Source organism: Lactuca sativa, chromosome 8 (assembly GCF_002870075.4).
Source record: "Lactuca sativa cultivar Salinas chromosome 8, Lsat_Salinas_v11, whole genome shotgun sequence".
NCBI lineage: Eukaryota > Viridiplantae > Streptophyta > Magnoliopsida > Asterales > Asteraceae > Lactuca > Lactuca sativa.
In genome coordinates, this window is record NC_056630.2 from 191,335,623 (window position 1) to 191,348,387 (window position 12,765).

Here is a 12,765-nt window from a genome sequence, read left to right on the forward strand (position 1 = left end):
CAAACGATAACAAAATGTAACTATATATGCATTATTAGCTAAGTTGTTTATTTTAAGTTGCACACGATGTTGTTTTGCATCATTAAAATAATCTAAAATGAAGTCTAATCGATGTAGACAACAATGTATTCTCTTATACTAATTTCATGTTTTGAATGAAATAAACCATATCACAACCCTAATTCCTTTTATTTAACAAAAATATATATTGTACATAATATATATATATATATATATATATATATATATATATATATATATATAGAGAGAGAGAGAGAGAGAGAGAGACCAAATCTAAAAATAATTTTAAAATGCAAAATAAATGGAAAAATCCAAAAATTCCTTTTTTAAATATTATTTTCGGAACTTGAATTAACTAAAAAAAATAAAAATAATAAAAAAAAATTCCGTTTTTTTGAAAAATACGTGAAATATTCTAATAGAATATTACAATAACATATTCTAAAAAATAATTTTAAAATGCAGAATAAATGGAAAAATCTAAAAAAAAAAAATTTAATATTATTTTCGGAACTTGAATTAACTAAAAAAAAATAAAAATAAATTCCATTTTTTTTTGAAAAATACGTGAAATATTCTAATAGAATATTACACTGTACATATTCTAAAAAATAATTTTAAAATGCAAAATAAGTGGAAAAATCCAAAAATTCTTTTTTTTTAAAATATTATTTTCGGAACTTGAATTAACTAAAAAAAAAAAATTAAAAAATAAATAAAAAAATAAAAAAATGTGTCTCACGGTCTCACAAAATTAGGCCGTTTCACATGAACCTAACCCTATATATATATATATATATATATATATATATATATATATATATATATATATATATATATATATATATATATATATATATATATATATATATATATATATATATATGAAACCTTAATTGTGCATATCTCCACTGTATCTCCAATAATTTTTACCTACCTATCTTGGTCTACAAGTAATTCGGGCATATAAAACATATCCAACTACTTAAGATGAAAAGATACTTACCTTATAATTAACTATGTATGCAATTAAAAAATAGATAATTAATGGCGACACGAAATTGGTATACAAATGTCATTGATAAGTTTTTTTTTTATTTTAAATATATATGCTACAAATAAATTTGAAATTACATCAATTTTTATTTTTGTTTTTTATTTCAAACTTTTCATATATTTGGGGTTAAAAGCAATTTATTTTAAAAAATTTAGCAACACATTAATCTATTTGTTTATCATAGTATTACATTTCGTTTTTTATTGGTTAGTATAACATTTACTATCTAAGACATAACCAACTAATGAAATTTTACTAGCGTTGTCTAATATTAAGGCATCCAATAAACTTGTATTTTGTTGATTGGAGTCTAAAAAGTCCACATTCCACATTGATCACAATCTCATGTTACCCCTATACTTTTCCAAGTCGACTAATTGATGTACATACATTTGAGCTCCCCAATAGAAGAAGTGGATGCCATTATCTTTGTTTGTGATTTGGACATTTGAAATGATGGTGAAAGTTGTATTTCGTTTCAGTTTAACCTCAATTGTCAACTCAACATCTTATATACCAGATCAAGTTCTATCTTAGCAAAGCCACCTGAAGGAAACGGAAATGAGGTAACCGGGACATTTCTAAGAATTTGAATAAAACGATCAGTATATTATCTTTTTCTTATTAAAAAAGTATTGATTTAATAGTCAATGAGGACAAAATATATGAAATATACTTAATATTTGCTTAACAACCGGTTGGGATTAGTGTGAATTGTTGTGTGATACATTTGAAAATGATCGACTTTTATATTGTTGATTGTTGCGTGATACATTTGATTGTTGTGTGATACATTTGAAAGTGATTGACTTGAGTCAAAATTATATTGGGGACTATTTATGATATATTCAAAGAGAATATGCATAATTATTGGAGAAAAATAAGTTGAGGGACATGTTTGAAAAAATTCTTAATGATAAAAGGTCCACGAGCGCAACTACTCAGATACGTATGCTTAAAGTCGAAATTGAGAGGAGAGAGAAATGGATAGGATGTTTTCAGTGGACGATATTGCGGGCCACTTTTGGTCGCCATCGCCGGCCGCCGGGGCCGCCGACGAGGATGAATCATCATCTTCCTCATCCGCATCTAAGAGCAAGTCAACGCCGGCGATGATGAATCGGAGTATGTCTGAGTGGCAATTTCAACGTTTTCTCCAAGAGGCATCGGCGCCACCGGAATCTTCATCTTCTAGACCAAACGAAGTTGTCGAGATCAAGGATCAAGACGAGGTTCGAGACAAAAATCAGGCTGTTGCCACCACCACTGCTACTTTGAAGAACAACGAGAGCGGCAGAACAACTGGCAGTACCACTGGTGGTGGCGCAGCTGCGACGACTTCGTTTGGTGCTTCCTTAGCCGGCGGACCTCCTAATGTTCCTATTGATTCGGAGGAGTACCAGGCTTACCTCAAAAGTCGTCTCAATCTCGCTTGTGCAGCTGTTGCTTTGACTAGGGTATGCATATTTGTTTTTCCTGCATCTCTTTCAAATCTATATTTTATCTTATGTTGCCCGTTTGCTGAGTAAAACTCAAAATCCGCGCTTAGATTTGATAACATTGCTAGTTTCTTTTACTTTCTAGTTCTAATAAGAGATAATGTCAAATAACTAGCAACGTGATCGATAGCCAGTAGATTTACACAACAGAGGTTAAGAGGAGATTGATGCGCATTAAATCGATTAGAAGGGGAATATAATTTACTCTTGTAACATCCATAAGAATCAAATTAAAATGCAAAAAATAGCTATAAACACATATGATGCAACTTTTTTTAATAATGAACGGTGAAATAATTTTACTAGAAGCAATGCCTTTTAGTATTATGATGTAAATTGTGTCCCTCAACTCTGAAATAATCATTCAAGTATTGCTCATTAATGATAGTAGAACCAATGGTGCAGAGGCAAAAAAGGGATTCTTGCATAACACCATAGTCCATAGATGAATCAATCAAACCAATCTCATACGATTTCTAATTGGGAAGACTAAACAGAAGTATAGTACACAATGACACACCACAAATTTTGAAGTTGATTATCTGGATGGGATTGTGTTTAAATAAACGTCCTCCCATGAATCATGAAACTAGAAATATCTTGTTCATTCTCATATTCTCCAAAAAGTAGATCATATTCTAACTGCTCAAATTCTATCCCCTATATCCTTTTCCATTTTAATTACTTTGAATTGTGTATGTACTTCTATTGCAAATCATAATTTATGTAACTATTAAAGAGATCCACCTTTTGATTTTAAGTTTTGCTTTTGGCTGGGATGCATAGAGATGTACACATATGTAGAGGAAAAATAGGATTAATTGTCTTGCTAAGTGGTTTACTATCACAAGGATTGCTATAGTTAGGATTAACACATATGTTTGTTTGTTTTTTTTCCCTTTCCCCTCTTTCTCTCCAAAAAGACGTTTGAGAACACAATGTTAAGATTCTATATCCAAAGAAATTAATGGTGACAAAATAGATATTGTTGTGAAACTTTGGTTCTTACAAAGAGTATTAGGCAATTCTGTTTGATTATATTCTTGTTCCATCCATTAGTAGAAAGGGATGTGCAGATGTTGGCTTTTTAGATGGATGTACAATTGTATCAATAAACAATTTGGTGTAGAATATAGAATAAAGGAACAAAAGGACAAAGTGTCATCTTGTCTTGATGTTATTTGGAGGAATCGATGTTCTAATAATAGATATGTAGTTGTTTATGTAGGATTAAATAATTAAATTATTTCTTCATGAAGAGTATTTAGGTTTTTTGCATCTCTCTTTTTCTCCAAGCTTTACTGTCATTATTATTGTTGTTGTTGTTGTTATTATTATTATTATTATAATTACTATTTTCATTATTATTGTTACCATTATCAGTATTATTATTACAATTATGATTATGATTATAATAATACAAGGTTGACCTTTCAATACTTTGTATAATTATTCCTTGACTTTTGCCTCCTATTACAGTTATTCTTTCTGCAGCAAGTCAAAAAGAAACACTTATATATAGGCATGTAGCTTACCTAATTGAGCTGTTCCCATTAAGGCCATTAACTCAAAATAAACTGCACATAAATTGTATTTAATTTAGGATAACCTCGTAGACTCGTAGTATTATAAATGCAAGAAATAACAATATACTTCATTGATTTGTTTATTATAGCATATTAGCATCCCACTTTCATATTTTCTTATTTTACACCTGTAATTTGAAAATTCTACCCAATTATAGCATTATCATCCAAATAAAAAGAAATTCACTTCTATAATTGTTTCTCTTAGGCATCTTCTGCAAAAGCTCAAGATTTTGCTGGTGTAACTGACAATGGATCACAAGCCTCCAACACCTCACAATTGGGATACCAAGTGCCTTCTAAAGGTTTGTACCTTTTAACTTCTTACAATATTAGAAATTCAATCAAATTTCAAATTGCTTTTTGGATAAATGATGTATAAGAAAAAAAAAAGTAAATGAGGGCAAATTAAAAAGATAAATAAAAGTAGATTGTTATTTTGTTTCACATAGTGTCAGGGTTTGATCCCAAGGGACCAAGTAAGGAAAGTGGTGGGCCTATCGGGATCCCTTCTTTGCCCATTATACAAAAGAAGGCGGTTGCAATTCCAGTGAAATCAGCAACAAGTGGATCATCAAGAGAATTATCAGATGATGATGAACTTGATGGAGATACAGAAACAACTCAAAATATGGACCCCACAGATGCAAAACGTGTCAGAAGGTAAGTAAATAGGGTTTCATCTTTAGATTTAATAAGATATTGCTTTAATATATAGTACACAGATAAATGAAAATATGTTGTTATTTTTTCTTTTCTTTTTAGAATGCTATCAAACAGAGAATCTGCTAGGCGATCAAGGAGGAGAAAGCAGGCCCATTTGACTGAGCTTGAGACACAGGTCTTTTCCTTTTTTTAAATAAAAATGAGGAGGGTATTTACGTCTTTTTCACAGACGAGAGTGAATCACAGTACAACCTGTTTTATCCGGTCATTGTCATTGTCATTGTCATTGTCACTGCACATCACATCAAACACAATACAGTCTGTTTTGTCATGTCCTATGTCACAGAAATGGCCTAAAGTTAGATAAATGATCTAATTAAATAAAATATTTTTATACTTGTTGATAGGTTTCTCAATTAAGGGGAGAAAATTCTTCATTACTGAAGCGTCTCACAGACATAAGCCAAAAATACAATGAAGCAGCTGTTGATAATAGAGTGCTGAAAGCTGATGTTGAAACAATGAGAGCAAAGGTTAGTATTTTCAAAAGTAATGTAATTATAAATTTATAAATTTGTAATTAATATGATTTATATACAGGTGAAAATGGCTGAAGAAAGTGTGAAAAGAATTACGGGTTTTAACCCAATGGTTCAAACCATGTCGGATATATCAACAATGGGTCCCATGCCATCCTATTCTTGTAGCCCATCCGATGCACCCTCGGATACTTCCGTTCCTTTACAAGATGACATGAAACAACAACACTTTTACTCCGGCCAACCACCTCCCGCCACCAACCCCCACCATCCTACTCCCGCCACCAACCACCACATACCTGCTCAACGAATGCCTGTAAACCTCCCACCCGTTGAAAACGTTCAACCGCACAACCCCATGATGCCGGAAGTCGGGCCACCGAAAATAGGCCGAACCGCGTCGATGCAACGTGTTGCGAGCTTGGAACATTTGCAAAAACGGTTCCGTGGGGATGTCCCCCAAGACCGTTAGACTGTGTTCAATAGAACATAACAGGACATGACAAAACAGGACAGTACAGCACACAGTATAATACAAGCTTTCTAGGGGTATTATTGTTGCACCTTTTTGGGTGGGGGGCAGATAATTGCATTCTTTTGTCCCATTCACGTCATCCGGTCTTGGTTCAATGCAAGACATATGTAGTACAATCTGTTTTGTGTTGTTCTGTTTTGTCATGTCATGTGTAGCAAAAATACAGTCTTGGCAAGGATTGAATTCTAATTTTAACTCAAGTCATTTTTATGTGCAGAGGCTCGATTGGGGAGCCTGATTTTTGTGTCAAATATCAGTTGGTGGTCTAGTATTTGGATTGTGCATATTTCTTCCTCCATTGATGTCTTGTTTAAAATTGGACAAATTGAAACACTGAATGTGAACAAATTTGATGGATTTTATTTCTTTTGGATCTTTTGATTCTTGAAGGATTATGTTCCTAGTCCTCTTTCTTAGGTTTTGGTTAGTTTTATTTTGTTTGAATAAAAAAAGTTTTGTACTTGGAGGAAGGTGTAATATAAAACAAGCAAAGTTGCAAGAAATCCGAGCCATTCTTAACATGATATTGGGAAATCTTGTTATTACCCAAACAAGCATGGAATGTATGTCGATACATATCTTCATGAATCTTGGAACCTTTGCTTGCAGAATTTGGTTGATGTACTGAAAAACCGAGAACATTCGACTTTATGTAGGGTTACACACGAAAAGAATAAAGTGGAGTTTATTTTTTAAGAAGTAAAACGTTTATGGTTTGTCTATAGACAAGAGTAGAAGAGATGTAGATCAAATGTCTATAGTTTACAAGAAGAAACTATTTTTTTAACCTTAGTAGACTATTAAAATAAATTAAAATATAAATAAATTCGTTATAATTACATCTTTATTTTTTATGTATCAACCACCACTAAATTATATATAACCAATTATATAATTAGTCAACTAATCAAAACAAAATTTAATAATAGTCATATTTAGCAAACTTGAATTTGATTCGTGAGCATGACTAATAAAATAGTAAATGATCGCTCTTTGGTCCCGTATTGCGATTTGGTGGGGTGTTAATTGTTCTTCTCAGTTGATTGTCATTTCTCTTTTCAATTGGGCTGACTCTACTACATGGAAAATTGGTCAGCGTAAGGCTTTCGATGCAGTTATATTGACTACATTTTGGTGCATTTGAAATTTCAGGAACGGTGTGATCTTCAGAGAGAAAACGCCTAAAAAATCTTTGATTTTTGACGATGTTCATAAATTTTATGTTTGAATTTCTAGTAGGTGTAGTAAAACCAATATTAGTTGGTTCTCTTGACTTCATAATCCTTTTAATGTTACTAAGTTGATATAATTCATTTTCTAGCCTCTTGCTAGCTAATAATATTCCGCCATTCAAAAAAATAAAATAAAATAGTAAACGAGATTTGTAGTAGATCACTAGATCTTAAACTTGATCAAGCAATTTCCTAACTTTCATATATATGAAAAATTACAAATATTTCTATTTAATTTATATAGGGAAATTTTTAGAAAAGTCTTAAACTTTGGGAAAAATAACAATTAAATTCTATTTTTTTAAAATAAAAAAACCAAAAAAACGGATTAATGTTTATAATTTAGCCCTTTATGACATTTTTACCGGGTCACATGTCTTTCTGACACTCCAAGATGGAAGCATTGTTGATCTAGCCTACGTGGCATGCCATTTTCGCTTCTTCCTTATAAACAAAAAATCGGAATTTTTTAAGAAAATATTGGAAGCAATGTTTTAAAAACCGGTTAAAACTGGCCGGTCAAACCGGTTGGACCGGGAACTGGAGGAGGGAGCGGTTCAACTATCATCGGTTTTAAGTCGATTTCTGAATCGGACTAAACCGACTGGTTTTTAGAAAATCCGGTTGAATCGGTTAAACCGAATAAAAATACATGGAAAAGAACCATTTGCATAATAAACTTTGGTAAGTTTTTCAAATTTATTTATTGGGAAATCTTCGGAAAAGTCCTAATATTTCACCCTAATTTACGAAAAAGTCCCAAACTAAAATTGGTTTATGAAAAAGTCCCGATTACCGGGAAAAATGATGATTTGACCCCTTTTTTCCGATTTATCGGTTTCAATACTTACCCGGTTTCATTAAAGTCCTATTATTTTACCATAATTTTCATTAAAGTCCCATTATTTTACCATAATTTGGGACTTATTCGTAAATTATGGTAAAACAATGAGACTTTATTAAAACCGGGTAAGTAATGAAACCGGTAATCCGGGGAAATAGGGTTAAATCGTCGTTTTTACCGGTAATTGGGACTTTTTCGTAAACAAATTTTAGTTTGGGACTTTTTCGTAAATTAGGGTAAAATATTGGGACTTTTCTGGAGATTTTCCTTTATTTATTTTTCTCTAATAAAGACATATGGTAAATGTTATAAATTTTTTTGATGTATTTGTATTCATCTAAAACTATATTTTGTTTTTGTATTATATTTTATTTTCTTTTGTACATATATAGATCGATGTAAAACACTAAAACTTATGGTTATGTATTATTTTAATGTATTTGGATTAATCAACAACTAATTTTTATATGTATTTTTAATGTTTGGACTTATAAATGTCAAATTCATGATTTATATATGTATGTATGTATATGAAAATAGCAAAAAAGATGAAAACTATAGAAACCGTTTAACCCGACAGTCGAACCGAGAACTGGTCACCATACCGGTTCAACTAAAAAACCGGTTTTTAAAACATTGATTGGGAGGGGGTTTCGAACATGTGCCTCCCTTCAACAAAACGAAACTACCATCCAGTTGAGTTGGACGGTTTATTTGCTTTAACTCTTTCATTCCTCTCTCTCTCTCTCATATATATATATATATATATATATATATATATATATATATATATATATATATATATATATATATATATATATATATATATATATATACACACACACACACACACACACATCCGATAGTCCTTTTCATTTTGGTAAATAACTTATATTGGATACATTTGGGGAACATGCGGTTCATTGTAGAGAGCTCCCTGGTTTCAAGTATAGACGTGATATGGTTAGGGATGTTCTCTTTGATGCTTGTCGGCGTGCTGATATTTCTACAAAGAAAGAAGCGCTAGTGAACTTTTTGACAAATCCACAGGATGGAAGATCCACACTTATACCGGCTGACATTTTGGTCATTGGATGGGTAGGAGGGAAGCATGCATATGTGGATCTTACTGGGGTCTCTCGTCTCGTTAGTTTAAGGAGCGGGAGTTTCACAGCAGGGCATGCCGCTTTGAAAGCCGCTGTGTAACGACGTAAATTTTCAAACCAAAATTTTCATTTTCAAACACAAATAAACACATGTCACATTTTCTCAAAAATCTCAAGTATCAAACTTCAACACAAATTTCGAAACTTGTTTATCACAAATCCAGGATCCTCCAAAAACATATCTCCAATGTGAATGTGTGTACAATCAAGCCGGTGCCTTCCTGCGATCCTGAGAAGTACCTGAAACACATTACACATAACACGGTAAGCACGAAGCTTAGTGAGTTCCCCAAAATACCACATACACAAATAATAAGCCTCTCATGGCTATAACTCCGCATGGACCCTCCGGTCTCATGCGTCTTGGTGTGGACCCTCCGGTCGTGTGTCTCAGTGAGGACCCTCTGGTCTCACAACTCGATTTGGACCCTCCGGTCCTGTCTCAGTGGAACCCTCCATCCCCATAACTCGGTTTGGACCCTCCGGTCCTATCTCAGTAAAACACAAAATATAACATATATATCACACAGACAAAATGCATAATATGATGTAACTCAAATAAGCACAAAAGACCATCCGGTCACTCATAGATACCACTCATGGTAAGTATAGTGAGAAGACTCACCTCGTAAGAACTCAGATAATCTCGAACTCGAATCACCAGTCTAGCCTCCGCCTAACACAACGATAATTATACCTAATTAATAACGGCTCTCACTGAAGCTAGACTAACCCTTCTACAAACTCACAGAAGGGTAAAAGACCATTTTACCCCTCCATGGCCTTAAAAGTCCACAGATTGATCAAACCCTAAAAGTCAACCAAAAGTCAACGACAAAGAGTACGCTGCGCGTACCGGCTCTCTACGTTGGGCATACTCTGCTGCCATGCAGGCATCGGGGATGCTCGACCTTTATGCTGCACGTACTAGGATTACGCCCAATGTACATCCCAGTTTCACTCTTTCTACTCATTTGGTCTTAATCAGTTAAGACCTTGGCTCATATCACAGATCTGGACTCCCTAATAGCTCTTACTCCATAAAGTCAGTGACTTTAAGCCTTTGCATGGCTGATATGGTCACAAACACACAAAACACTCACTCTCTTATCTCAAAAAGCCCATATCTCATGCATGGCTTGATTCCAACGCCCAAGATTGGATTTTTATGACACTACACCACTAAATACACTCAAGAGGGGTTGATCATAGTCTCTATAGCTCAATATTGTTAGGTTTTGAGCATTCTAACACTTCCTAAGTGTACATGCAACCCTAATAAACCTTGGATCTATGTTTGTCTAAATACATGCAAATTTTTTTTCCAAGGTTTATAACTTATCTAGCATGACATGGGGAACTTTTAAACATAAAAGGAACTAGATGAATTACATACCTTTTGATGAGTGTTGATTCCTTGGAGTTTGAGAGCCAAGCACCAATAATGTGAATGCCTCAAATGGAAATCACAAATCACCACAAACTTGGAAAACTTTATGAGAGAGTATACACACTCTTAGAAATCGGCCACACCTTACACATACACTCTAGGGTGTTATTTCATGCAACATAAGCTTATTTATATAGTGTGCATGGTTAGGGTGAAACCCTAATAACCCATGTCTTTTCCTTTCCAAGGATCCATGGGTTAAAAGCTCCATGGATCATCCATGGACTTCCATATAAGCTTAGCCCATTAACAAATGAGTATTAGCCCACACCATATAAATATAGTAGCCCATGATTTAATTAGTCTTCCTTTTAATCACTAAATTAATTCATAATTAATTCAAGATTAAAACTAATTAAATAACATGGCTTTATATTAATATATTATTACTTATAATATATTAATAAATCGTAAGTATACAATTCTCATAAAATTATCCATAAATCGTTTGGGTGAAGTGCAACCCAAATGGACCATGCCGGGTCGGGTCAAGTATATACCAAATAAGTTATGGACTTAGACACCTTATCTAACTAATATCTCATAAAGTCTCCAACTTTTGGGACAAAACCTAAAATACTCTACTATGATGCACAAATCAAAAGAGTGAGAAAGCTTGAAGCTTTATACCTCTATGTGAAGCTCCCAACACATGTATGCTCAGATCCAAGGGCCTAGACTCTCACTCATTCTTCTCCAAAGCTTCTCCTTCACTTCAAGAACACACAAATACTCTTAAGGCTCTCAAATGCACTCACAACATCTAAGAACAAAAGCTAGGGTTTAGGAGGGTTTGTTGTCTGAGAATGGTGTCCAGGAATGAGGCCATCATATCCTTTATATAGTGGTCTCACCCTAAATTAGGGTTTTCACTCTGGGCCTAGTACGCCAAGCGTACCCTGTGGTACGCGCAATGTACTAGGTGGATTCTGCGTCAAAAGCACGCATATGAGTACGCTGAGTGTACACTCGTGTACGCCTCTCATACTCGTTCACCACCTTTTCTCAATAAGGGACTAAAATGGACAAGCACTCAAAAGATCAAGGGTTACAAGGTATACCTGGACTTGGGATGTCACAATTCTCCCTCACTAGAATCAGAATTCGCCCTCGAAGTCATGCTCCGTAAATAACTCAGGATGCTACTCTCGCATCTCTGACTCCGGTTGCCAAGTAAACTAGGACCCTCTCCGATGTTGCCACTAAACCTGAAACAGGGACACCTCTTCGTTTCTCAGAACTTTCACCTTTCGATCCACAATAGCAATCTGTCTCTCAATGTAGTTCAGGCTCGCATCCACTTGAATGTCCTCTAGAGGTACCACTGCCATCTCATCGACTACACACTTCCTCAACTGGGATACGTGGAAGGTGTTATGAATCTGGTTCAACTCTACAGGTAGCTCCAACCGGTATGCTACCTCCACTCTGGTGGTCACTCTGAAAGGACCGATGTATCGGGGCCCCAACTTGCCCCGCTTCCTGAATCTGATCACCCTTTCTAAGGGGGTACCTTCAGGAGGACAAATCTCCGACCTGGAACTCTAGCTCGGATCGTCCCATGTCTGCATAACTCTTCTGGCGACTTTGGGCCGTTAGTAACCTCTGTCTGACTTGATGAATATGCTCAGTCATCTTCAGCACTATCCCAGTGCCACCCATCACTCTCTGCCCCACTTCTCCCCAACAAATGGGAGTCTGACACCTCCTCCTGTATAGAAGCTCAAAGGGAGGCATGCCAATACTCGAATGATGGCTGTTGTTGTAAGAAAACTCAGCCAGGGGTAAATAAGTGTCCCAACTTCCTCCGAAGTCCATAGCACATGCTTGTAGCATGTCCTCAAGCATCTGAATTGTCCGCTCGCTCTGCCCGTCTGTCTGTAGGTGGTATGTGGTACTGAAATGTAACCGGGTACCCAACTCCTCATGAAATTTCTTCCAAAACCTGGAAGTAAAGCACACATCTCGATTTGACACTATCGAGGTCAACACTCCATGTCGAGCTACCACCTCTCTCACATAAATCTCGGCTAGTCTCTCTGTGGAAGAGCTCTCACTGATAGCGAGGAAGTGAGCACTCTTCGTCAGCCGGTCCATAATTGCCCAAATCACATCAACTCCACGCCCAGTCCTTGGTAACTTGGTAATAAAGTCCATATAAATTTGTTCC

At 34.8% G+C, this 12,765-nt stretch overlaps 1 protein-coding gene across 1 annotated transcript; it reads left to right on the forward strand.

Moving 5' to 3' along the window:
- The first annotated feature begins 2,020 nt into the window (after window positions 1–2,020).
- On the forward strand, window positions 2,021–6,278 carry LOC111882403 (light-inducible protein CPRF2). Its single transcript, XM_023878777.3, has 6 exons — window positions 2,021–2,535; window positions 4,372–4,468; window positions 4,616–4,826; window positions 4,929–5,004; window positions 5,237–5,362; window positions 5,430–6,278. The coding sequence occupies exons 1-6, from the start codon at window positions 2,062–2,064 to the stop codon at window positions 5,838–5,840; spliced, it is 1,395 nt and encodes a 464-aa protein (XP_023734545.1). The 5' UTR covers window positions 2,021–2,061; the 3' UTR covers window positions 5,841–6,278.
- Window positions 6,279–12,765: the final 6,487 nt, after the last annotated feature.